The 26,344-nt window shown below is 34.2% G+C and overlaps 1 protein-coding gene across 4 annotated transcripts in view; it reads right to left on the reverse strand.

The window, feature by feature from the left end:
* Positions 1–26,344, reverse strand: part of WDR7 (WD repeat domain 7) — a 301,747-nt gene that overhangs the window by 249,689 nt on the left and 25,714 nt on the right. For all 4 annotated transcript variants that reach the window (XM_019722246.2, XM_019722262.2, XM_074339915.1 and 1 more), the window contains exons 6-13: positions 26,068–26,144; positions 25,076–25,195; positions 21,716–21,861; positions 21,289–21,391; positions 18,567–18,708; positions 18,083–18,331; positions 16,794–17,014; positions 481–676 (exon numbers count right to left, since the gene is read on the reverse strand). In XM_019722246.2, coding sequence (XP_019577805.2) covers positions 481–676; positions 16,794–17,014; positions 18,083–18,331; positions 18,567–18,708; positions 21,289–21,391; positions 21,716–21,861; positions 25,076–25,195; positions 26,068–26,144 — 1,254 coding nt within the window. The remainder of the gene's footprint in view (positions 1–480; positions 677–16,793; positions 17,015–18,082; positions 18,332–18,566; positions 18,709–21,288; positions 21,392–21,715; positions 21,862–25,075; positions 25,196–26,067; positions 26,145–26,344) is intronic.

Below are 26,344 nucleotides of genomic sequence, written 5' to 3' on the forward strand. Positions count from 1 at the left end.
TGCTAAGCGAAATAAGTCAGACAGAAAAAGTCGAGAACCACATGACGTTACTCATATGTGGGATATAAAACTGAAAACAACAAAGAACAAGACAAACAAAGGAACAAAAACTCATAGACACAGACAACAACTTAGTTGTTACCAGAGTAAGGGAGTCTGGGGGATGATATAATAGAAATAATAGAATAGGGTAAAGGGGGTCAAATACATGGTAATAGAAGGAGAACTGACTCTGGGTGGTGAACACATAATGCAATATATAGATGATGTATTACAGAATTGTACACCTGAAACCTATGTAATTTTACTAACCATTGTCACCCCAAAAAATTTAATTTAAAAAAATTTAAAAAATAAACGTAGCAACCTTGTTACATTCCAGGGCATTTTTCCTCATCCTCGTATAAAAGATTTTTAATTTCTAGGAAATCAAATGTACCCATTTAATTTTCGAGTCTCTCTCTTAACACTTGTTCTTACCAGTATCCATTTGCCAGACGTACACAGAGCCATCTGAACATCCCACGACCAGGTAATCATCAGAAGGCCTCCACTTGATCACTTGAATCGGGAAAAGATGACGAGATGCCAGCATAATGCATTTTTTCTCTCGCAAACTTAGAAGTCCTACTGAGTGGTCACTGGCTACAGAGCAGACGCAGTGCTGCACTCTTGCCTGAAAAGAAGAATAAGCCTTAATTATATTTAGATTAAATTCAGAATGAAATGGACCCTATCCTCAATAACAAACCAAAAGTAATTATACATTCACTATTCCTGAAAACCAACTGCAATATTAGGTTGTGTTGGAAAACTTGTTCCTTTATATTGTACATAAAACACCCAGTTCAATCATCACAACACACACACACACCACTACCACCACCACCACCAACAACAACTAAATTAATCCTGCATTAAAGGTGGGAAAGATGCTTTGGAAAATATGCTGTTCAAATATGAAGATGGCCTGACTAAAATGATTGCTATACATGAGCAGGCAAAGCTGGAAAAAAATTGATCCGTTATTACGTGTTCTCATTCCACAGTATGAACTACCCTTTGTTAGCTGCTAGAGCTGCTCTCTCTAGTGCTTCTTTCTGTTTGTGACTGTCATTTAGACCCATGCTCCTTCCTGCTCCTTTGCTCAAAAACAATACCCTGTTGGTCCCTCTGCCACAATCACTTCTGAGGAGCCACAGATATTTTGTATTATCTGTAGATGAGCTTCACAGCTTCCGTCTACAATGTCAGCAGGTGCCCCATCTCTACTAACACACAATAGTCCAATTAAACATTCTGCTGTGCGTTTCCTGCTCAGGTCTAGTTTCTGCCCTTCAATTCCTTTTTAGAGCAAGTGAAATATAATCAAAGACGGTAAAGATTTTCACTAGCAACGGAGAACACAACCCATGACCTAGAAAATTAAAAAATTAAAGTCTTTAAATTTTTGAGACAATGTACAGGCAATTTAAAACTTTTTAGTGACCTACTAGATTATGCTTTCAGTTCATACTACGGTGAAACCACGGGAAAACAACCATCTGAAACTCATGATTGTACTGTTTCCCCGAAAATAAGGCCTAGCCAGACCATTAACTCTAATGCGTCTTTTGGAGCAAAAATTAATATAAGACCCGGACTTATTTTAATATAAGACCGGGTATAATATAACATAAAATAATATAATATATATTATATGTTATATTGCATATAACATATAATACACATATAATATTATATATTATATGTTATATAATATATATAAGACAGGGTCTTATATTAATTTTTGCTCCAAAAGATGCATTAGAGCAGATGGTCCACTAGGTCTTATTTTCGGGGAAACACGGTATAAACTGTGGCAATTCGCTGAGGATGAGGCCCGCTGCGCTCATATACACTATCCCTCCTATGGGATCTAAGGGGAAACCTCTCCAACAGCACTCTGCTGGGCTGTGTGTGCTTAAGCAAACAGACTGTTCTTAGCTAAAGAACAGTATCTCACTGATCCGTATGAGTACGTATCACTGAATGGGAAATGTTGACAGGTATCAGATGAAAAAGGATCGTGGCCAAATGTGCAAGGGAAGCAAAAGTTACAGTTGTGGTTTTTACCCGAACTTCCAAGAACATTTAACATGCTGAGGTGAATATAATCATCTCTACAAGGGGGAGAAAGCATCACTCATCTGTTCATTTATGCCCACGGTAATCTTATAAGACCTAGTTTTTGAGGAACACACTTTGGGGAAAGCTGCTCTAATTGGTTCCTTTCATGCTTTGGCTACTAACAAACTCAGGACTGAATTTTCTGTTCATAACAGAAAATAGTCTTGGACATAGTCTCAGTGGTCTTGTCTACTTTCTTCTCTCATTTTTCCTCCATGATTTAGCTTTACTTTTACCTTAATGAATAATGTTTATTTTTTATACAGTTTTTGAACGAAGCAGAGCATTAATAAAACAAATTACAATTTAACTATTTACTCTGTTCTTAAATTCAGGTGTTTTATTCTTTTATTCTGTACTTTTTGTTCTGTAAATGATTTAAACACTATAATAAACATAGCAGGTATTTACTAACTTTAAAAGTTAGAACTAAGTTCAGAAATATGTTAAAAACCTTTATGAAAACATCATATAGAAGTTTCTTAAACCAAGCATTGGTTAAGCTTACTGATTTCATGTTCCCTCCTAGGCATTTGATTGAAACATAAAACATGATTTCTTTCTTTAAAAAGAGATATTAAAGACTAGGGGGTAATTGACTTATGGCATGCGAAACTTAGCTTTGTAATTAAGCAATAAATCAAAAGAAAGTGGCAAACTACAAAAAATTCATTTAAATATATGCAACATTAGAATAAAATAGGGTAAAAATACATACCATAAAAATATATGCCTTTATTTTCAGTTATTTCACACTATGCAAAATATTTGAGTTTCACCAGACATACATTGTAACTGAAAATATTTTAATACAATGGATTAAATGGTTCTGCATTTTTACGGATTACCATTAGTGTTGACTTTGTATTTATCAAATATATCCATCATTCAACTTACAAAAAATTTGCTATATTAATGGCTAACTATTATTTCCTATTTTGCAATATCAATCTGCCTAAAAATGGTCATTTTATGTATTTCTCTCATCTGAGAAAATAAATCTAAGAGTGATCTTTTTCTTTGTGTATAATTAACTAAAAAGAGTAATTCCTTTAATCAGTAATATAATAACTGTGTATGGTGTCAGATGGGTTCTGCAATTATTGGGGTGATCACTTCATAAGTTATACAAATGTCTAATCACTACGTTATACATCTGAAACTATTGTATGTCAACAGTAATTGAAAACTAAAAAAAGAATAATTCCTAAACAGCATTACTTTTCATCTATTCATGTCTTTTAATCAAGCACTGATGTGCCACAGTGCTTACAATACCTGTGTCACTACTCTGGACTCTGCTACTTCGACATACCAGCTTTCCAAATCTTCTTTGAAATGAGCTGATCCTTAGTTAATGCCACTCACCTAACCAGCCTACTTGCTAGTCCCCAAGTCCACAGTCATTTCATTAATGTTCATATACACTCTTGTCATTCTTTTTCAAAGAAAGAGTAGAGAAAATGAGGCACAGGTCAGGGTGAAGTTTGTTTTTTCTTTAAAATTAAAAAAAGAAAAGTGAACTTTTACCAATATTTTTTACTATGTTCAGCGTTCTTCAAATTATGATCTATTGGTAGATCTCAACATCTAAGATGATGGAAAACTAGCGACAACCACTGAGTTACACATCCTCTCTCTGCCAGATATCTAGTACTGAGTATAGCTTAGTAGAGAAAGGACCGCAGACATTAAGCAAACAAACAAAAAAGGCAAACAAACTTGACCTTCGGCATCAACTCCTCATGAGAACTTCACTGTCAGAACTTTCACTCTCCCCATTTATATGCAGGTGGACAATTTTAAAAACTCAAGAAAATGTAATCTATCCTCATAAAAAGATTTAAAAGCTCTACATCATGTTATCGCTCTATTAGTTAAAAAACAACAACACACCAAATATTAAATAATGCCATAGGACCTGCTTTAAAAAGTAGATTATAGGATGTAATTTTCTAAAGGGAAAACAGAATTACAATTCCAAAAATTCTAACTTTCGTTTCCACATTTTCTCTAACACATATATTTACATCAATGTTTTAAAGAATAACTCTGTTACTCTTTCATACAGTTCAGTGATGAAAATTGGCAAATGACATGGTCCATCCACAATAAAAAGGTCCAAAATAAAAATGATAGATTGTCCATGTAAATGAAAATAAGCATCTGAAGAGTTAACTATAGCTTTACTGTAATGAGCAAGTCTGGAAATAGCCAAAATAATCAAGACTGAAAACAAAAAAAAAATCAATATTACTAAGCCCAAGAAAGCATAGTTATTAGAGGTACTTAACTCACAAGAAAAGATGGTTCTCTGCTTTTTAAATATGGATTAAAATAAATCTAATTTTTCTTCTTTCAAGAAAATGCTAGTCCAACTCGTGTGAAGAAAACTGGCCTAGAGTAGAAATGGCCCAATACAGTAAAACCTCATTAATTTTGATTCCACTAATTAATTCTGAGTTGATGGTTACCTTTGCTTGCTGTGTGAAAACAAATTAAAGGTAAAAACAAAGCAAATGTCTAGCCTATTTAAATGTAAAAGGAAAAAAGACCATTCTCAAGCACCACTTTGGTATTAATTTTAATTCAAACAATGAACAGAGTAATGATAAATAATTCTCAGCTACCTGTTTAATGAAAGCATTTAAAAGATTTGCTAAAACACAATTAACTTGGTTTCTTATCTGTCCTCAAAATTATAAAATGGGCATTTCTTAAAGAATATTTTATAACTCCTACCTCTCTTTGATTTAGACCCAGCTTCCCCACAAATGAGTTGAATTAGCACAATTCCTTCATAATTAAATTCCAGGGATCACGATTATTGAACATTACTTCACCTATAACGACTGATTCTATAATTTGATTAATTGCATTCTACTTCAATTTCTTTCATTTCAACTGGAAAAGTCACCTAAACATGACTTAACATCAGGGAATTATAACAATGTGTAACACATTTAAATTGCGTAATTAAATAATAATACAAAAAATGTGAACATCATATCTTTTAAGTTATTTGAGAAGCATTTATGCTCCAAACTTTTTTTGATCACACACCCATTCATTAAAAATCTTTGCCATGTATTCCCATTATATATACATATATTTATAAGTTATACATGTACTTCTGTGTCAGTATATCATGTACATTATAAAACATACACAAAATTATATCTTAAAAGGAGGTCTCAAAGTTTAAATAAACAAATTTAAGATTAAATGAAACATTTTCTTAAATGTCTTGCTAACGTTAACAACTTTACGTTAGCATTAGTCAATACCTCAAAGTAGAATAGACAGAGGGTGCCAAAACAATGTATACACATTTTAAGAAAGGAAAAAACTGTGTTAAAATTGTAATACTCAATATATACCGATAACAAAAGACGAATACAAGTCACATTTGACTTCTGGAATTACAAGAGGTGCTCAAAGTGGTTACCATCAGCGTAATTTTAATACAGTTTTTTCCTTTCTTAAAATGTGTATACTTTTTTTGTCACCCTCTGTATATCTTTTAAAGGTTTCATTGTTATAATAGATGCAAATACATATTTTATGTAATTAAGATTTTTTTGGATGCTTTCCTACCATATTGATCAAATAATCAGTGTTTGAATCTCATAATTTGGCTGATGAAAAGATATTTAATTTTCATTGGAAATGTCTTCCATCACCATTCTCTCCTCCCATTTTGCAATAAGTAGGTTGAGAACTCCACAATATAATCTGCAAACCCCTTCAGCAGGAACCTTTTAACAGGAAGCACACCCAGTGATAGGAAAGCTGTCAGTCCCCTTGTGTGCCCGTCTGAGGTGTCAAACACGTGAGACACCAGTAGCCTTCCATCTAGTAAATGTTCAGAAGCTCAATATCTTAATATTAAAAAGCCATAAATGAAAGCTTTAATATTTTATTCTCATACCCCAATTAACGGTCTCACATATTCCATTCTTGCAACCACTGGCATCCACTGACTTAAAGAGTCCCACATAAACAGATCTTACATTCTTTTTATTGTTATGCTACAGCATAGATTAAGCATCCTATCAACTTGGCTAGTACTTTTTGGGTGAAAATTACCCAAATTCATGTTCCAAACACTATTAGCCCTGCCCTAGAAGTAATGTGCACCAATGACATCAAAAGCTAATTAAATGCAAAGGCTAACAATAAGCAACAGAATATTTAACCCAAAACGCTATTTTTATTTGATGAAAAAAGTAAGATAACTGGGGCAAGGAGAGGGAGGAAGATACTGGACTAAAACAAGTTTATTCCAAGGCCAATTATTCTTTTTCAAAGAATTCTGATTCGAAACCAAATAAAGTGTCATTGAATTTGCCAGTAAATACTCCTCACAGTACATTGCTGACGAGCAGCAGAATTCCACCAACTATCACAGAATATGATAGAGTCAGAATATACCACCTAGGTCGTCCAGCCTGACCTTACGCATTTTACAAGACTTCACTTTAAACCATTCCCAGAAACCTCTTACGTAACCTGGTCCTAAGCATCTGCCATGAATTACAGAAATGAGAGACAGCTAGTTTATCCCATCCCGTAGCTCTCTGGGGAGATAATTTGCTTTCCAACTGTTCCCAATGTAAACTACATGTTGCTGTGCTTTTTTTTTTTTCTGGTTTTGCTAATTTGTTTTCTAAACTGTTCTTTTTTTTTCATATCATTTCAGGAGCAATCTCTTAGCTGCCCCCAAACAATGGTTCTCTTTGTCTGAATATTCTTGAAATATATGAACACTAATGACTGTCTCTCCTTTTAAATGAGACAAGCTATAAATGACCAGCTTCTTTCACTCATAAATCAATCCCACTATTCTCTTAATCATTACTTCTTGTACTTCCCAGAACTCTTTCTATGAAACATAAATGCGCAGTTAAGATGCATCATTTATCACTTTTAAATATTCTACCTAAAGGGGAAAAAAGATCCGACGAATGTTAATTTCACTTCCATACTTTCACAAAACTGAAATTTTTTTTTCAGAAATCCATAGACCATCCTTCTTTTAAAAACAATGATAGAGAGCTATTACTTTAACAGCTATTTTAGAAAATAAGACCATATGGTCCAACAAAAACCGTGACCATCAACTTGGATAATTATGTTCTGCATGAAAATTAAAACTTTTAGGGACTAGTTTTAACACCTTCACTCATTCACTATGTACAAAAAATAACAATGGAGAAACACTGGTCCATCTTTCTTTGACCGCTCCCTTATTAGTAAAACAGAAAATAAAAATGGAAAAATTTAATGTATGATTATGAAGATATTGCCTATTAGAGTAAAAAGATGTACTTAACAACATGGAGATAATTTGTTAGTTTAGGGACTGAGATAGACAAATCTGAGGACTCTGAAAATATTCTAAGATTTTAAGAAACTCAAGTGTTGCCCTCTTCCCCCTCTCTGCACCCCAGTCAGCTGCCTACAGTTACTGCCCGACCCCTCACCCAAATCTTGGGCTGCACACACTCAGGGCCTAGCGTCTGTAACAAAGGGCCTCACTTACCTGAGTGCACTGACTTACGACTCCAGGCCGCTGCAGGTCCTGCCCTTCTACTTCCTGACTCTTCACTTAGAACTTGAATGGCACTGTCCATCTCACCTAGTAACTTGAACCTGCCTGCCTGGCCTCCACCTGTTCACCCCAATCATACCTGTACCCTTATAAGACATAAACACTGAATTGACAGACCTCTGCTAGAACCAGAATAGTTTTACCTTTCGCATGGAAACAAATGGGTTAATAGATAGTGTCCCCATTTTTCTAAAGGAATATACTGAAAGAATCTGTGTATCTGCTTCTTAGCGGTAAATTAATAGAACATATATGCTAAAAATACATCTTTGTTTACAAAGGATGCTGGCTTGCTTTTGAAGTCTTTATCAAAGAACACAGGGAAATCTAACCCTCAGTGTCGACAGTTAGGCAAGAAAGTTGTGCCTAGCCCATAATTTGTACCCCAAGAAAAGAGACAGATGGGTTTAACCCCACCCCCAGATCATCAGGGTCATGATGGTTTTGCAATGGTCATACCCTTCTATAATCTACCTACTATTCCAGAGAAATGGCAGTTTTGTCCCCTCAGACAGTTGGAAACCCCCGTGTTCAGGAAGTGAGCAGGGAGAGAATAATACCCACTCAAGACTACAATTTCAAGGGAATTAGGGGAGAGTAAAACCCTCTCGTCTGGTTACTCTTGATACCTTCAAACTTCTGTCACGCAATAAAAAGATGCAAAGTTAGACTGACAGAGAAAGGGGACTTATCACTAATTTGGGCATACTCTACAACCAACTGGCCATAGTTGGGAAACAGGGAAATGAAAAGTAGTTTCTAATATAGGAACAAAGTATACCTATCATAAAATCATTCCAGTGCTGGAAATGAATGACGATATTGCCTAGATTTAGTCCTTTAGCATCTAAATGATGATGTAGGTGACTGAAAATAGAATAACAACAATAAGATTGATTTAATTAGCTCCTATTTCAGGCCAGGCATTATCTCAAAACTTGAAACCAACATTTCACAGAAAGTGTCGCCAGAGCTCTACGATGTTAAGTAACCTGCGAAAGCCGCCCAAGATGAAGACAAACATGCAGGTGTGCTTGGTTTAAAGGCCCTGTTCTCACTCACAGGACTAACCAGTGGTTCATTAGTTTAGGCTCCACAGGCTTACAGAGGCGTTTTCTCCAACTCCTTTTGAAAGTTTTCATGTAGGTCTAAGAAAAACCACCGATTATGACTCTGAAAAGAAAAATCATCGTACAATAACTGGTATTTTTTGGTGGTGTTTGTAGTACGAAGACAAGTTCATGAACTCATCCTGAAAAAGTGCTCCATACCTCACTGCTGAATATCACTATGGTCACCTTCGAAGTACTCCCCTTAGGAAGCTATGCACTGACACCAGCGCCTCGTCCACCCTTCAAAGCAATTTTAGAACTCTTTTTCTGGAATGGCCATCAGAGCTGTCATCGTATTACCCTTAATGTCCTGAATGTCATCAAAATGTCTTCCTTTCAATATTTCCTTTATCTTCGGGTAAAGAAAGAAGTCATTGGGGGCCAGATCAGGTGAGTAGGGAGAGTGTTCCAATACAGCTATTTGTTTACTGGCTAAAAGCTCCCTCACAGACAGTGCCGTGTGAGCTGGTGCATTGTCGTGATGCCAGAGCCATGAATTGTTGGCGAAAAGTTCAGATTGTCTAACTTTTTCACACAGCCTTTTCAGCACTTTCAAATAGTAAACTTGGTAACTGTTTGTCCAGTTGGTACAAATCCATAATGAATATTCCCTCTGATATCAAAAAGGTTAGCAACATCGTTGCGACAAGTTCCTGAACTTAATTGTCACTTGTATACATTCTTCTTTTCTAATTTGTATCATTCTATTTGCATTCTACTTTACTCTCTCGTCAAATCTTTCTTAGGAAGAATACCTTCAATATTTTACTTTTGAGTACAATTTCCTATTTTATCATCTTAACCTTTTTTTTTTTCCAAATACTCTTACTAAGTGGGATGAAATAAAGTGGCCTGATGGGCTCACATACAGCTAGCCTGCAGCATATACAAAACATTACACTGATCTCTTGGTCATTATTTTCAAAGTGATATACAACTATGTCAAATGCCTGCCAGTATTTGCAACATACAGATCCATCAGGTACTAGTCAGGACAACTTATCACGAGCTCCAGACTGACTGCTCCCCATCACGCACACAATACTACGTACCTTTGCAAACAGAGGTTGTTCATAGACATACGTGATTCTATACTCACCCACAAAACTAATACATTCAAACACCTTCAAAATACGTCCAATACATTCAAATACATTAAAAAAACTAGGACATTCAAATAGGTATCACCCTTCTTGAAAGTCTTCCCAAACCCCCAAAACTGGCTTACTCGATTTCTCAGACCTCCCAGAGGGCCTGATATTCAGGGATGTCACAAAACGGGTACTTCAGAATATCATGCTGCATTCTAATTGTTTTCTCATCTGGCTCTTCCATTAGATGTAATTCTTTAAAACAGGGACTATACCCTAACCACTATTATATACCTGGTCCTCAAAGGACCTGGAATATAGCAGGCACTCAGATATTTGCAGAATGAATGACTATTCAAAAATATGCTGTAGCTCACTGAACAGCCACCTTAAAAGGTCACTTTTTCTAATAACTTCTGCCATTTTAAAGGAAATTTTAACTCATTTTAAAATTGCTCTATGATCAAGTTAGTCAAGAAAAATCAGTCTTTGCCTGTGTCATACTACCTTTTCAGCCCAAAGTAAAAAGTCAATTTAATCAACCACTTCATTCACAAAGTTTAGCACCAAATCATTTGTATTTTTAAAAAGTAACTTTCATGCCACATGTAATCTTCTCAAGAACATGAGGTAAGACCTAAAGGAAACTTTCCAAAAGAGAGGCATTTCTAAAATGTTTAGCATAATATCAGACAGCTAAAATAAGAATACAATCTTTCTCATTACTGTTGAAGGGACTCCTCACTGATGTCTCTGGAATATTACTAATTTTCTTTCAGCTCCTTCCACAAGAGACAGGGTTTATTGTACTTGAATATATGGATAATATCTATAGCAGGAAAATTTTATTTTTTAATCTTGCATACAATAGCAATATCATAGTAGAAAAATTTGAAAAACAGAATTATGAAGAATAAAATATAAATTAATCAGAATGGACAAATACACTATGGGTACATTAACACATTTGTGTTTACAAAATGAGAATGACTACTATACACTTACACTTACTCTACAGACTGTACTTACAAACCTAGAAAATGAGCAAGACTTAAAAGATTGTAAGCAGGATAATGAAGAACGATGGGGGTAAATGGTGGTTATATAAACCTATTCTTAAATTTTGAAGAGCAATTTGGCAATACCTATTCAAAAGCCTTTAAAAATTAGTGTCCTTTTTTATACAGCAATTTCATATTTAAGAATTTATCTGAAAAATATCATTCCACATGTGCAAAAATGCTTAGCTACATTCATTTGCATCACCACTGTTGATAAGAGAAAAATTTTTAGTAAAGCAACATTCTAAAAATTTATGATAAAATTAACTACAGACTAACATTAAAAATGATGTTAGAATAGACTTAGTGACATAGAAAGATGATCAGAACAGATTTAGAAAATATCTGTATCTTATATAACACTGTATTATTTAATTGAAATAAATAAACATTAATTTCAAAAAGACAGTACTGAATGCATAAAAATGTATGGTCTCAAAATCTAAAAGAATTAAGTGTTAAGGAGGAAACAGAATGTTACAGAACACTGTGTCCACTGTAATATATTATTGAAAACGAATGGTAGGTCTGTTTCCTGCTTTCACTTAATTTCAATTACCAAAGTTTATTCTGCTTGGCTTCAGAGACTATGCTTTAATTATAGACATTGCTTTATAAATGTAATATTCAAGTTAAAATAATAATAAAAGTCCAAATTCAAACAGGTAAGAGAAGACCCAATTCATGTAAAAGCTATAGGTGAAAAGTACAATATATTAAAAGAAAACCTAATTTGCTAACTGCTGTAACCAGCTGTGAACATTAGCCACACTCGCATACACATAGTCATAAATATACCATTCATATTATCGTATCTCTGTCTCTAAGGGCTAAGGATTTCATACTGTCAAATGAAGGCACAAACTAACGTACAGGTTAGATACCTGGCATTGCGGTTTTCACAAAGCCCTGCTGCCCCCTTCTGGATATTTCTGGAGATTACATGACATTAAAAGTTTTAGTAAGGTGTTATAAATGAGAAATAATCATTTAACTAATCTATTAAAGAACTTAGCTTATATGCTCACAGAGACACATATATATTATTGGTACTAAATAATTTATTTTGAAACATGTTCCAAAAATTCTGTTCTGAATAGTTCTAACAGCAGCAAAAAGCTCTGATAATTCAATCATCCATGCCAATGAGAGAAGAAAATGAAAAATGTATATTTACTAACAGTAAATAAAATTGACACTTAAAGAAGTCACATTTTTGTTCCCTTCCATCTCATTCTTCTCACTCCCCAAACAAAGCAAAATCTGATTTTGGCACTTACATTTCTAGTTCAATTTTAATACTTTCACTACCTATACATGTATCCATAAATATCCATGTGTTCTCAAAATGTAAATAAATGGTATCATATTGCATTACACACCCAAATGTTCCATGTCACAGCTGTACTTCCAAAATGCAGCCACCCATTGCATAAATCAATGGAGGAAATGTAGAGAGTTCTGTGCAAAGATATCAGTACAATTCTACAGTTAAGAACGATACTATCGAGTCACTAGGGTTATTTTTCCACTTCTGAATTTTCAGTCCTGTCAATCATATCTACATGGTTTATTAAGGAAAATAACCCTAAGTGCTTTTCAAAGCACTCCTAGTATTTTAAAATTTTCCTCTTTTAGTATTTTTCTTTCCAAAGTCTGGTTTCTTTGAAAATAAAATATGTAAAAATAAAAGAAAATGTTCCCGAGTCTCGGAGAGTGGACTCCTTTATACCAGAAGCTGTAGTAACAGGAGAACGATAAATAAGAGGAGAAGGTGAAATAAGCTGGCTGGAAGGTGGGAGGGAAGAGATTGGCCCATTCTCCTCTATGACGACATAATCCTAATGCTCGAGATTTAGGAGAACTTTCCTGCTGCAGCACTCCAGCACCATAAATATACCTGCCCTCCCTTTCAGTGGTTGTCTTCCTACGACTTCCCCGCTAACTGGTACACTCATTTGGCCTCCCCCAGCCTAGAGATTCAGATTTTCCAAATTCACCCAAACCTACCTCGGACAGATATTCAAATCTAGAAAGCGTTCTATCTCTAACCACTCTCTGGCACTTAAATTTCTTAGTTATTAGAATAAGGTTAAACTAAAATGCTATAATTCTGAACTATTAAAATATAGTACAGAAAATCTGAGTGATTATAAGACATTGCACTCAGGGTTAAGGGAACCTCAAAGCTGGAGAATAGGAGAGAAAGGGATACTGGCTTTTCATTAATAACCTTTAATACCTTTTTATTTTATACTACGTGCATCATTACCTATTTATAAAATATTTTTAAGATACTATGGCAAATAATATTCTAAGTGCAGATGAAAATTAGTAAGTCAGTTAAAAATTTAGCAAGACTTTTGAAAAAGCTCTATATGAGTATTCGAAGTGGCAATCTAATTTAATAATAAATGCTCCACTTTAAATTTGAATCCTATTAAAACTGCTAAAGAACTATCCTATCTGAATAGTAGTACTGTGTTTCGTCAAAAATAAGACCTAGCCAGACAGTCAGCTCTAATGCGTCTTTTGGAGCAAAAATATGAGACCCAGTCTTATTTTACTATAATATAATATACCATAGTATAATATCGGTCTTATATTAATTTTTGTTCCAGAAGACGCCTTAGAGCTGATGGTCCGGATAGGTCTTATTTTCAGGGAAACATGGTATACAAGGTCAAAGCCATTCATTTAAAAATAATAACACAACTTGGAATGACAAACAAAAATGGTATAGGACTTTATTTTATATTATGTTATATAATACTATTTAAATAGTTTCACCTCAGTTTTCATATATGTACACATATACATATATACTATTGATATATGTATATATTTATATGTATATACATTTTGTTTTATCCAGAAACTAGACCAACAAAAAAGGAAAAAACAACCTCAAAGGGAATTTTTTCCTCTACATTCCATACACTTAACACGTTGCGTACGGATCACGAGAATCTTCACGAGGGATTTAAACCCCGCCATACGCAACGTGTTAAGAAGAAAGAAATAGAAATGGCAAATAACCTAATATTAGAGATCTCAAAACTACTAGTTCCAGCACCTCTCAAAAGTCAATATACTGTTAGTCAAATCTCACATTTCGGAGTCATTTACAAAACTACTTAGCTGTCTCCAGCTCTACCATCTGGCAGAGAGGATTTCATTAGGTATTTCTTCACTAGCTACCTAAGCTAGGAGACAAACACTGATTTTGCTTACTACTTTTTCTTAACAACCTTCTATATTTTAGGAAACATGAAATATGACTGTAAGAAAAATCATCAATCTTGTACATTCTTAATGACGATTTAAGTGATGTTTAAAACACAACAACCATTTCTGTTTTAGAACATCTTTTCCTGAAAAACAAAAAAAAATTGGAAGAAGGCAAAACTTAACTTCCTTCTGAATACAGCTATGATAAAAACCAAAACTCTATTCTAATCAAACAAGCAGAAGACAAACATTTCAGCATTTATCTTTTATCATTATGTTCGGTAAGTTTTATCATCTTAGGACTGTGAAGTAATCTAATCTACCAGAGATCACAACTTTAAAATAAAAATATTTTCTGCTAAAGGAAAATGACACTGGATCAATTGATAAGTGCAGCAGCAATTCAAGTAGAAACAGCATATGATATGGTTGACTCTAATCGCAGCTAAACAGTCACTTGCTTAAACATTTAGCAACTACCGAATTCTTCTTAGCTTTTCATTGATCAGGTAGGATCTTTGATCTTTAAAGACATTAGTGATGTACCTAAAAACACCAGCTAAATGAAAAGGTTATTAACGGGGCAGTCATTACTTACTTGTGAAATTATTGCAAAGCTAAAAGCAAGATTCTTGTCTTCATCAGTACTTTTGAATGGCAATTAAAAGCAAGAAAATCGCTTATTTTTCAGGCTTCAGTAAGTAAATAGCAAGTTATACATCATTTTTCAAGTACCTTATCTGTGTCGCTTTTTCATATTCCCCGGGCAACTAGGTAGCACGTTTGGACCACTCATAGTCTAACTGGTCCATTCTCTACTTACTTACATAGATGTCTATTAAGGAGACGTTTTATGCACCAAAAATTATTTTTAAATGTAATTGGTCAAAAACATTTTATTATATTAAATACCACTTGAATTAAAAAAAAAAAGAAACCAGAAAATACTCTCATACTAACACATGAGCTTACTTTTTTTAATGTGGCCATTAGAAAATGTATTAATGTAGTTCAAAACAGAAACCATGACTTTATAGAAACCCTTCCAAATTTTCCTTTTACCTATAAACATAATGTTATAAATATATATTAACTACAATATTCCAAATATTTTATTCTTATAAAAACAAAAATCAGCCAAATCAGAAAAGGTTGTTCTCACCTGATAGAAAATAAGCTAAATAAATTTCAGCATGGAAAAATTAGGTATTTCTTCAAATGTGTCTAGTCAGAGATAAAAATTTTCATGTTTCATTATGGCACATTACTATAAAATGAAGTTTTAGGAGGGGGGTTGTAATAGTGCTATAATTTATGAGCTAAATTTACTTCACTATAATATGACATAATATTGGTTATTTAAATAAATACATAAGAATTTCTCACAGTGACAAAGATAAACTAACAACCAAACTGGAAGGAAAGAAAAAGACAGGAATAAAAAAGAAGGAAGAGAATGATTAATAACCTGAATTTTTAAATCTGACAGAATAAAAGAGACACACTGGTGCTAGGACTTCTTACAAAGGCACCAATATCAAATCAAACAAAATCTAGTACTGGCAGAACATGGCAGATAAAGTACATTATCAGGAGGATTGAGCAGAAAGGCCAAAGAAAGTTTCTTGGATTTTGGAATAACATACCTTGTGAATACTGCATCAGATGCAAATGTTTTGTAATTCAGTAAGACCGTAACTGGTGACAGTGAATGGATTATAATAAGCATGAAATATGTGTGCAAGAAGATAGTTCATGTATGTATGTGTGCAAATGGGATGTGTGTGTGTGTGTGTGTGTGTGTTGGGAGCTGGTGATTATGCACGACGTTGGCTGATCATGTGAAGAAGTTCGTGGTTAATAAACAGTAAAAGAAATTATGGCTCGGTTACTTATCAGTCCTGAGCCCTCCTAAAATCTTCTTTCTAAAACCACTGGGCTTTCTATCTGACATCACAGCCTGACTGACACACACAGCACTGAGACAGCAATCTACTTTCACAAAGGTATGTACAAAAGTTTCCAAAATTATCATCAGTGACTGTTCTAGTTTCCTTTGTCCCAATAACCATTCATTTAAACAAACCCTATTTAGAAGTATTGATAAATATTTTTGCCTCTACCAAAGCACACATTCCCTATCTTTTGGCTCAGATGGGCCTGACAATAATGAGACCGTAGAATGTCTTTGGGATATTTAAATTATTTTAAAACAGAAAATTGAAACTTCATTCAATAAACATATTCTAAACTGCTTCTATATTTCAGGGACAAGCCATGCTATTTAGGAACTAATAACAGGAAAACATACTATGTGCATCTTCTATTTCTAGGTGCCCAATAGTAAATAATCATAACTTTGCCTAGATTATGTGTTACCATTACTCAGTTTTAAAATCAAAAGGGTTTTGTTTATTCATTTGTCACATTTAAGTCACTCTAGACTCCACTTATGTTAAGCCTGATAGCAGCAGAACTCAGTTCTATACAGTGAAATAACGTTTGATCAACTTACACTACAGTTTTCAGGTGGAACTAGAAGTTGAGTAATCTCGCCACCATGCACACAAAAGATATGTTTCATTTCTCCAGAAAATATGTCCCAAATTATGACCGAAAAATCCACACCTCCAGAGATCAGATATCTTTGATCATAACGAGCTGAGACCTGATGAGGATATAGCAAACATGTGACTTTGTTCCGATGACCACGGAGTGTTCTGTGAGGTGGCCAACCTGTGAATGAGGTTTTGGATTTAAAAATGGGAAAATTAAAGTCTTACAAAATTTCAACAAATAAAAGTAAACATGAATCATCAAAATAGCTATAAATTTTATCATAGAAAAGGCTTCTAATTTTACATTCTAGAACTGCTCTACCCAATACAGCAGCTACTAGCCACGAGACCACTGAGCACTTGAAATGTGGTTAGACCAGATTCGTATGGGCTCTAAACGTAAAACATACATAAGATTTCAAAGACTTAGTACAAAAAAATAATAATGTTAAATATCTCATTGAAATGCAAATAGTTTTGCTATATTGAGTTAAATAAAATATATTAAAATTAATTTCACCTGCTTCATTTTTACTTTTTTTTAATGTGGCCATTAGAAAATCACATATATTTATATATATCTATACATCGATATAGACATATATCTATATATCGATATATAGAGATATATACTGGGGGTGCCAAAAAATGTATACACATTTTAAGAGATGTTAACACTTTGGTCAACGTTGCTCAAGCAGTAGTTCGCTGTAATCAGAAGTGTCTGGACGCTGATGGGAACCACTTTGAGTACCTGTTGTAATTGCAGAAGTCAAACGTGACTTGTATTCATCTTTTGGAGTATTAAAATTTTAATACAGTCTTTTCCTTTCTTAAAAATGTGTATACATTTTTTGGCACCCTCTGTGTGTATGTATGTATATATATATATATATATATATATATATATGTCCACTGGACAACACTGTTTTAAAAGATTACAAGTATTATTAACAATATGATTATTTAGTAAACCATTAAGATAACTAATAATAAATGAAACTCTTAACATATATCAAAGAAATAAAATTGGATACTTCTTTATTCACAGTCATTAGATGGTATTTATGCCAAGAAGAGGCACTGAGTATGTTATTATCTACATATGAAACTCTACCAACTATATAGCACACTTACAACTACACTGATTCATTGTATTTGTTAAAAACGAAGAGTGCCAGCATTGTTAATATCATGGTTCCAGAGCTCTCAGAACACTTTAGACCCTGGTGGGTCTTCAGTATACCTCTTCGGAGCATGTGTTCGCCTTGCAGCAGCTGCACTATGGCCGTCTGTGTGGCGGGGACAATAATGATGCTTCCGTCCTCACGGCCACACACAAGTCGTCCATGTGCTGGTATGTACACACTTGCGGTCACTTTAAGAGGTTCATTATTACTGGGAATCACACTCAGCTGATCTATAATTCCAGCAGGACAAGGATTCAGCTTATCAAATGCCTCTTGCAAACTAACAGACGTTGTCACTTCCAACCCTGTGGAGGTTTTGTTTGGTATAAAAGGAAAACATTTGTGCATGTTAGAAAAAAATTAAAAACATTCAACACACTTACGGTTGACTCAGTAATATACCAAAAATGATAACTGTCATCAACCATAATTCTAAGAAGGAAAAAACATACGTACATTACGAATTTGTTATTCAGTGGTTAGTATTTAGGTTGTTAAATTAAAAGAATTAAGAAATTGCTACACATGATTTACTATTACCTCCTTCACCTTCCTGTTTATCAGGTGTGTCTGAAACGTTCCAAATATTCAATCTTCCAGAAGAATCTCCCTGAATTAATAGTTTATGGAAGTATTCCCTGCATCCATAGAAGAACCGAGTAACAGGAGGACAAATTAGCAACTGGAAAAAAAAAATTGTTCAAATATGTTTAGCTATCTTTTTAATCAAAATATTTCACCATCAACATTTTTTCAAGTAAGGATGTTAATGATTACTTTGCTTCAGTACCAGAATAAAAAAAGTGTTTATAGCATGAGTATTCAACAATATTTTTATATAACTTTGTAGCATTAATGTACATGTCAACTAATATTCAAATCCATTTGATCACAAGCATTCAAAGAAATGAAAATTATATTTATATAGTCTTTCTATAGAATTACTATTTATACTTTTTCTCTGCTTTATAAAAATCTATAACTCACCAAAACAATGCAATTTACTTAACTGTCTCTTATTAAACAATTACTACAATATACTACTCTTTACTAAAAAGAAGGCTCCATTTAAAAGGTCAAAAGGGGAGAACTGCTAACGCTCGCCTTTTGCCCATTCCTGACTAATCACTAGGAACAACAGTAAAATTAAACGACTAAGTTTGTGCAACTGGAAAACTCTGCTTTTTAAATTAAAAAAAAAAATTTTTTTCCATTTATAAGTTTTACATTTTTATTCTTAGGAACAATGAAAGACTCTTTTTTAATTTAATTTATTTTTACGATTAGTTTCAGGGGTACAAAACAATATTATTAGACATTTACACCCCTCACAAAGTGATAACCCCCCCCAAGTCTACTCCATCTGACATCATACACAGCTATTACAGTACCACAGACTGCATTCCGTATGCTGTACTGTACATCCCATAACTATATATTTAATTATAGTTGACATTCTATATTATTTTATATTAGTTGCAGGTGTACAGTGCAGTGGTTAGGCATTTATACAATCTATGAAGTGATCCCCCCCTCCGGTAAGTCCAGTGCCATCTTACACCCTACATAGTCTTTACAACATTATTGATTATATTCCCCTTACTGTATTTCACATCCCCGTGACTATTCTGTGACTACCAATCTGTACTTTCTAATCCCTTCACCTTCTCCCCCATCCCCCAACCCCTCCCATCTAGCAACCATCAGTTTTTTTCTCTGTATCTATGAGGACTCCATTTTTTTTTAAATGAGAATATTCTTCAGCTAATAGTATAACATTTTACAAAGTCACATTTACATAATCAATTTGAATTATGTTAGCTATAAATTACTAGGAAGAAAAACCATTCATTAGGGTCTTCTGTATATTTTCATTTTTAAAACAAATTATTTTTCTGATTAGGATCTTATACCTTCAGTCAGATCATATATTTGAAAACTCTAAACAGTGATAGAATCCTAAAATTAAATTTTTGAGTATCAATTCACAGATAATTGATTATTAAAACATAGAATCTTATCCTGAAAATCAGTAATGAAGAGAATTCAGTTTGGACAATTATAGTGAACAAGTAATCTAATTAGTATGTTTGATATTAGTTGTTTTCCTAAAAAGACCTAGCCTATGGAAACTATATACTAAGTATAATCAATTATTTGACTTTTCTTAAAGTCTGAAAACTAGTAAAAGTATTAATGGATAAACAACATGCTGAACAAGAAGTTGCTACAGCAGCTGGAATAACCAATATTTCACATTTTAACATATGAATGTCTCATACCCTATATTAATAATAATATATTTTAATTGGAAATGATAAAGGAGGTGATATTTAAGGAAACATGATATAAATTTGTTTTATTTTGTGTAGATTTTTTATAAAGTCAGTATCCCTTAGTTTTATTGGAAGTGATTGTCTCGGTTAGAGCAGTCAGCACGAGTTTACGTTAAGAGAATATAGGACAGGTTATAAAGGATCTTATTTGTATCTACATGTATAAATTCTGGATATTCAAAATACTCATGGTACATAACAGTTCCCTTCCACTCACTACCCCTCTACATAAAGATGGAACGAAATGTTCAGAATGATAAAGCTGTAGAAATCCAGAACATAAGGAAACTTTATTTCCAAAACCAAAATTTCTTTCTTACTGCTCAAAGACTATAGAGTGGAAACCCCAGTACCAAGTGCTGTTGCATTTCAACTTTCAATTGATATTAACCAGGTTTTAAGAAATTGTAATAAACTTTGGTTTTTTATAGAGAAAAATGTCTTGTACTCTTCATTTCTAAAAGCTAATGATTTAAATCACTACATGATTTTTGGAAGATACTGCAATGCCTTGTTCAAGTACTGAACTATTATTAGTGAGCATTATTACATGGTTATCTTCGCCCTTCCAAAAGGGTATTACATCTGTCACTGGTTTTATAATGGCTTGATAGTGTAAAATAAATTTACATTATCAATAGGAACTTTATCAAAAAGCCATTTCCACTATGTAATCAGCATTAGATCATTTGTATTCTCAGAGAACGGTAAATGCTGTATTATAGGCATATCACATGTGTAAGATATGCAAATTTTAAAATCGTACTTACAATCAACCATATCAAACTGTTTTAAAATGTCTAACATAGTGCCTTGAATTATATTGTACCTTTCAAATGATGAGCTACCAAAAAAGACACCAAAAAAGAGTTCTGAAAATTTTTCAACATAACCATCAATTGTAAATGATACCTGAAGAATTTTACCTCTTTATCTGTTCGATCCAAGAGGCTATCTTGTACAGGAGGAATTAAATTTTCAACCGCTTTCCCCACATCACTGCGAAATGAATCACTAGCTGGAAGGGAACTGAAAATGAGAAAAATACATCATTCAATTAAAATACTGACATTAAATATTTTGTCATGCCCCAGGAGGTTTTTGGACATGAACAAAAAATGGATTTTTAAATTACAGCTAATTTAATTTGGCATTAAATTAAATAATGAACATCATTCAAATAGTCTATTTCCAATAAAAATTCACCTAATTTTTGTACTTAAAAGTTAAACTGGAATTACATATCTAACTTAAGAAGTTCTGAGGTTTTTTTCACCTAAATTAAATAGTTATACCCCAAATTTGGAATCTTTTGCTTTTGATTAAAGTCCTAACTTATTATTTGTTGAATACCTGGCAGGTAGTTTGTAAATGTAACTTTGCCCATTTTCGGTCCAAATGATTACTTTATCTGCTGATACAAAGTCACCTCCAGTCCATGTCTGTCCATTTTCACTAGGACCTGAACACAACAGGGAATAATCTCCAGCATCAAATACCTACAAAGAATAAGAAATTCACAGTCTTGTCCATTTTGGTGTCATTTAAGTGAGATACAGCAACATTTTAACTAAAAAACAAACAAAAACAAAATGAAGAAAACCTTCTAGAAATACACTTAACAAACTCAGGCCTTTCAAGCTCACTACGTCAGTGAAAGATGCTTTGTCAGTGAGCCCCAGAGCACAGCCACCGGCAACAGGAACACAGGTAGGTTTCCAGCTGCGTGGTCAGACAGCAGACCAGGACAGGTGAGGACAAGAAGCCTTCACCTTTCTTATCCAGAGGGAGAAGTGCTTCATTGAAGAATGGCAAGTGACAGGGAGCCAACCTCTAGCATGCAAGGTTACGACTCCTGCTTTAGTTCTATGTTTAGTAACATTTCTAACAATACATTTTGACATCAGAACACCTCCTTATTAATAGGGGAATGACCTTACTTTACCTTATTTCATCAATGTTCTAAAACACTGTAAATAGGAAGTTAACAGACTCAGTTTTATTATTTCATAATTCTCACATATAAAAGTCTATATAATTTCATCAGCAATACAGGCTATTGACCATCAGGGCCTTATATTTGTAAGGCACCTCAGTTTACAAAATGCGATTATTATTTTATATGACCCTTAGAATCACTGCAGGAGGTGGCAGGCAAGTATTGCTACCCCACTTTATGGAGAGGAAACTGACAGAAATAAGTGTTACATCACCTACTCAAGGTGAAGTGTCCAGTAAGTGGTAGAACTAGGACTGAAATCCTGGTCTTATAATTCCTGGCAGAAATTTTCTATCACTTTCTATATTTGATAATATATTCTATACTGCTAGAAATTCTCCCCAGGAAGAATGAGTAATTCAGTAGCCTAGAGTGTTTATTTCACTTCTCTAAAAAAAAAAAAGAAAATGGAGTTGCTTGCGCAGAGCCTTGAAATTAGAACAAATCCTAGCTAAATTCACCACAATTTGCTATACTATTTATCAGTATCTAACATTAGCACTACAAACGTGGCCATGAAAAGTCCAAGAAAGAATAATGAAAGGAGACCAGCTTCTCACCCTATTATCTAGCAAAACAAATTATAAAGCTAGAGAAAATAAAGCAATACAGTACGAGTGCATGCATGAATGGAAAGACAAATCAAGTCCAGAAACCGATTCAAGTAATATAGTAATAAAGTATATTATAAAGGCACAATAGAAAAATGAATCATTCAACAAATGGCATCAGAAACTGGGGTGGGGGGGGAAGGGTCCATCTGGAATAAAAGTAAAATTGGATTTACATCTCACAATTTATACAAAATTAATTTCAGGTTAAACATTCAAAGGTATTTAAGATAAAATCATATAACTATTAGGAAAAAATAAAAGATTACAAAAAAAAAATCTTAGCTTGTGGTGAGGCCTTTAGACCATGTCACAACTGTTCTGGAGACCATACAATAAAAGATGGTAATTTAACCATACTAAAACTGAAAATTTCCTTATGTCAATAAACATATGAAAACATCATCCTGGTGGGTTGTAGTGCTATCTTAGCATTAATATGCATTTCTCTGATGATTAATGGAGCTGAGAACATTTCTATATATTTATTGGCCATCTGGCTTTCCTCTTTTATGAAATGTTTTTGTCCATTTTCCTATTGAGTTGTCTGCATTTTTCAGCTTGATTCGTAGGAATTGTTTTTGTTATAAATAATAATAGACAGGTCCTTCATCATATGTGTTTATGGTAACAATCTCTCAGTCTGTGGGTTGCCTTGTCACTCTTTTGTATGCATTTAAGAAAAGGCTGTTCTCACAGGATTATAAAATGCTTACAATGAACACAAAAGTGGTATTACGTACTACCTCTGGTGAGGGCAAGGGAAGTACCAGGGGAAAAACTGTATACTTTTCACTGTATCCTCTTGTGCTCTGTTTTTATTACTACTTGCATGTGTTTTGAATTTTAAGACACAGAAGGACCCCATACAACTTCCTATAACTAAGCAGCTGGTAGCTTTTCCTCTCTAATCTTAATCTGAAAGCATAGAAGTGGCAAGGATCAGATACTGCTGCCTCAGGCAGTCCTACTACACAGCCCATTCCCTTTGAGGCAGTACAGCATGGCAGTAATCAGAGCAGCTGCGGCACTCAGACTACCTGTGATGTAATCCAGCAACTCCACTACCACTTGTGAAACCTCAGTCATTTATCCCCTCTGTGCCTCAGGTGCTTTATCTGCAAAATGGGGAAAGCAGCAATTCCTACTACAGGCAGCCTCTAAGATTACCCCACCGATCCCTGTACTCACACCTTTGTGTCATCCTCTCCCCTGGACTTTGTGACTGCTTCTAGACAAGTGAATATGGCAGAGGTGATGAGATCTCAGTTCTAAGATTAGGCGGCCCTTAGCTACACCTCCTCTTGCTCACTTACTCTGAGGGAAGACAGTTCCCAGGTTGTGAAAGGCCCACATGGCAAGGAACTAATGTTTCCAGCCAAAAGTCTGGAGGATCTAAGGCCTGCCACCTACCAAGTAAGTAAGTTGGGAAGTAGACCCTCCCCAAGCTGGGCTTTAGGATGAGATCATAGTCCCAGCATTCACCTTGATTGCAGCCTGTGAGAAACCCTGAGCCAGAGGTACCCAGCTGAGCCATGCCCGGATTCCAGACCACAGATGGGCTGGTGATTACACACATGAGTATAAATGGGTGAAGATACATGTGTAAATGGGTGGTGACACATGTGTGTGGTTTAAACTACTGTTTTGGAGTAATTTGTTATGCAGGATTAGATAACTAATATACTTCCCCTCTGAGCTATAAGGATTAAAAGAAATAAGACATGGAAAGCTTTGAAAAATATGTTAGGCTAGGCACCAGTGGTCAAAACATGCTGATTCTTCAAAGATATGTCCACCTGCAGAAAACCTACTATCACCGCATATGTTGTACTGACAAGATAATGACTAAATCAGTAGCAAAAGGTAGAAATTAAGATCCATAATGCTCATTAACTGAATCATTCTATAAACAAACAAAAAAAGACAACTACATAAGGCCAAATCCCAACACCTCAAAATATGGTATCAAAATCACACAGGAATTCCAAATGGTTAAAACATTCTTGCATCAAGCTCTTCCGTACAATTATCTTTGGAAGTCTGATAAACTAACATCTTGAAGAAGAAAATTACAACTTCTTACTTATGTAATTATCTTACCCTCCAATACCTGGAACACACAACCAAAAGTGACCTTTGTGTGAATGCACAAAAAGAGATGCTTTGGCAATTCTGACAATAAATTGGTTTGGATTCCTCCTCAAATATTGGCTCAGTATCCTAGAAAGAGAAAGATTTGTAAAATTTTAGGAATGGCTTGGTTGTCAATTAAAATTATCACCCAATGATAAAAAAAATGAAATAAAGACATCACTTGATATGTTCATCATTTTAGCCCTTCATGTGAGAACCAAGGCTGTAAAGAGCAGCAAAAAAACACTACAAAAACATCTTGGCATGACATCTTTGCTACAAAGCTGTTCAAGATTAAAATACTGACGGTAATAAGTGTCATCACTCTGACTATAACCTATGATAAAAGTTTGAGTCAAGCCTAATTTTTGTAGCTATAAGTGCTTTTAATTAAAAAAAACAACAACACACTAATCAATTCCTCCAGTTTCTCCCAAATACAATGTCTAAAAATTCCCTAGCTGAAGAGATTAGCATCAATATTGTCAGAAAATTAATCTGCCTTTCTTATTGATAAAAAAGTAACAAGGAATTCAAGCCCAAAAAACAGAGAGACAGAGAGAGAGAGAGAGAAAGAGAGAAAGAGAGAGAGAGAAGACTAAAACTGGTTTTAAATATACTTTCTGTGATGGTTTGCTTTATTTTTTTCCCTCGAGCAAACTACATTTCAACTTAAACAGAAGCATTTGAGGAAAATCCCACCTCTTCCTACACTGTGCAATATGTTTCTCTATTTCTATCCTATAAAGCAGATGTCTACCATCAAACATGAAAAAATTAATTCACTTACAGAGACAACATTCTAGGGGATCGTCTATGCTACGTATGTCAATAGACTATCAAAAAAGAATCGCTTTATCCTTCCCCTTCAAGAAAAAAAGGGAAGGTACATAGCAACGCTAATTGAAGACTCCGTAAGGAGAAACCCGGAGCAATCATGTTCGTCTCATTTGTCTCACCTGCATGCCACTGATTTCGGAGGTGACAATCCACACCTTCAGGATGCCGGTCACTGACAGTGCAACCACAGTGTCCTCTAAGCCAAGAGGGAACAAGAAGCCAAGGTCACTAATACAATTTGCTTTATTTCTAAATAGGAACATGGTTATCATAGTAACATGAACCATGGTTCACTTTAATGAAATTAAATAACAGTATGTTTTACAATTGGCATGAAAACATAATTCTGTATTTCCTAAAATAACAGAAACCAGATTTTAAAACATAATAAAGATG

The sequence above is a fragment of the Rhinolophus sinicus genome, linkage group LG09 (genome assembly GCF_036562045.2).
Source record: "Rhinolophus sinicus isolate RSC01 linkage group LG09, ASM3656204v1, whole genome shotgun sequence".
NCBI lineage: Eukaryota > Metazoa > Chordata > Mammalia > Chiroptera > Rhinolophidae > Rhinolophus > Rhinolophus sinicus.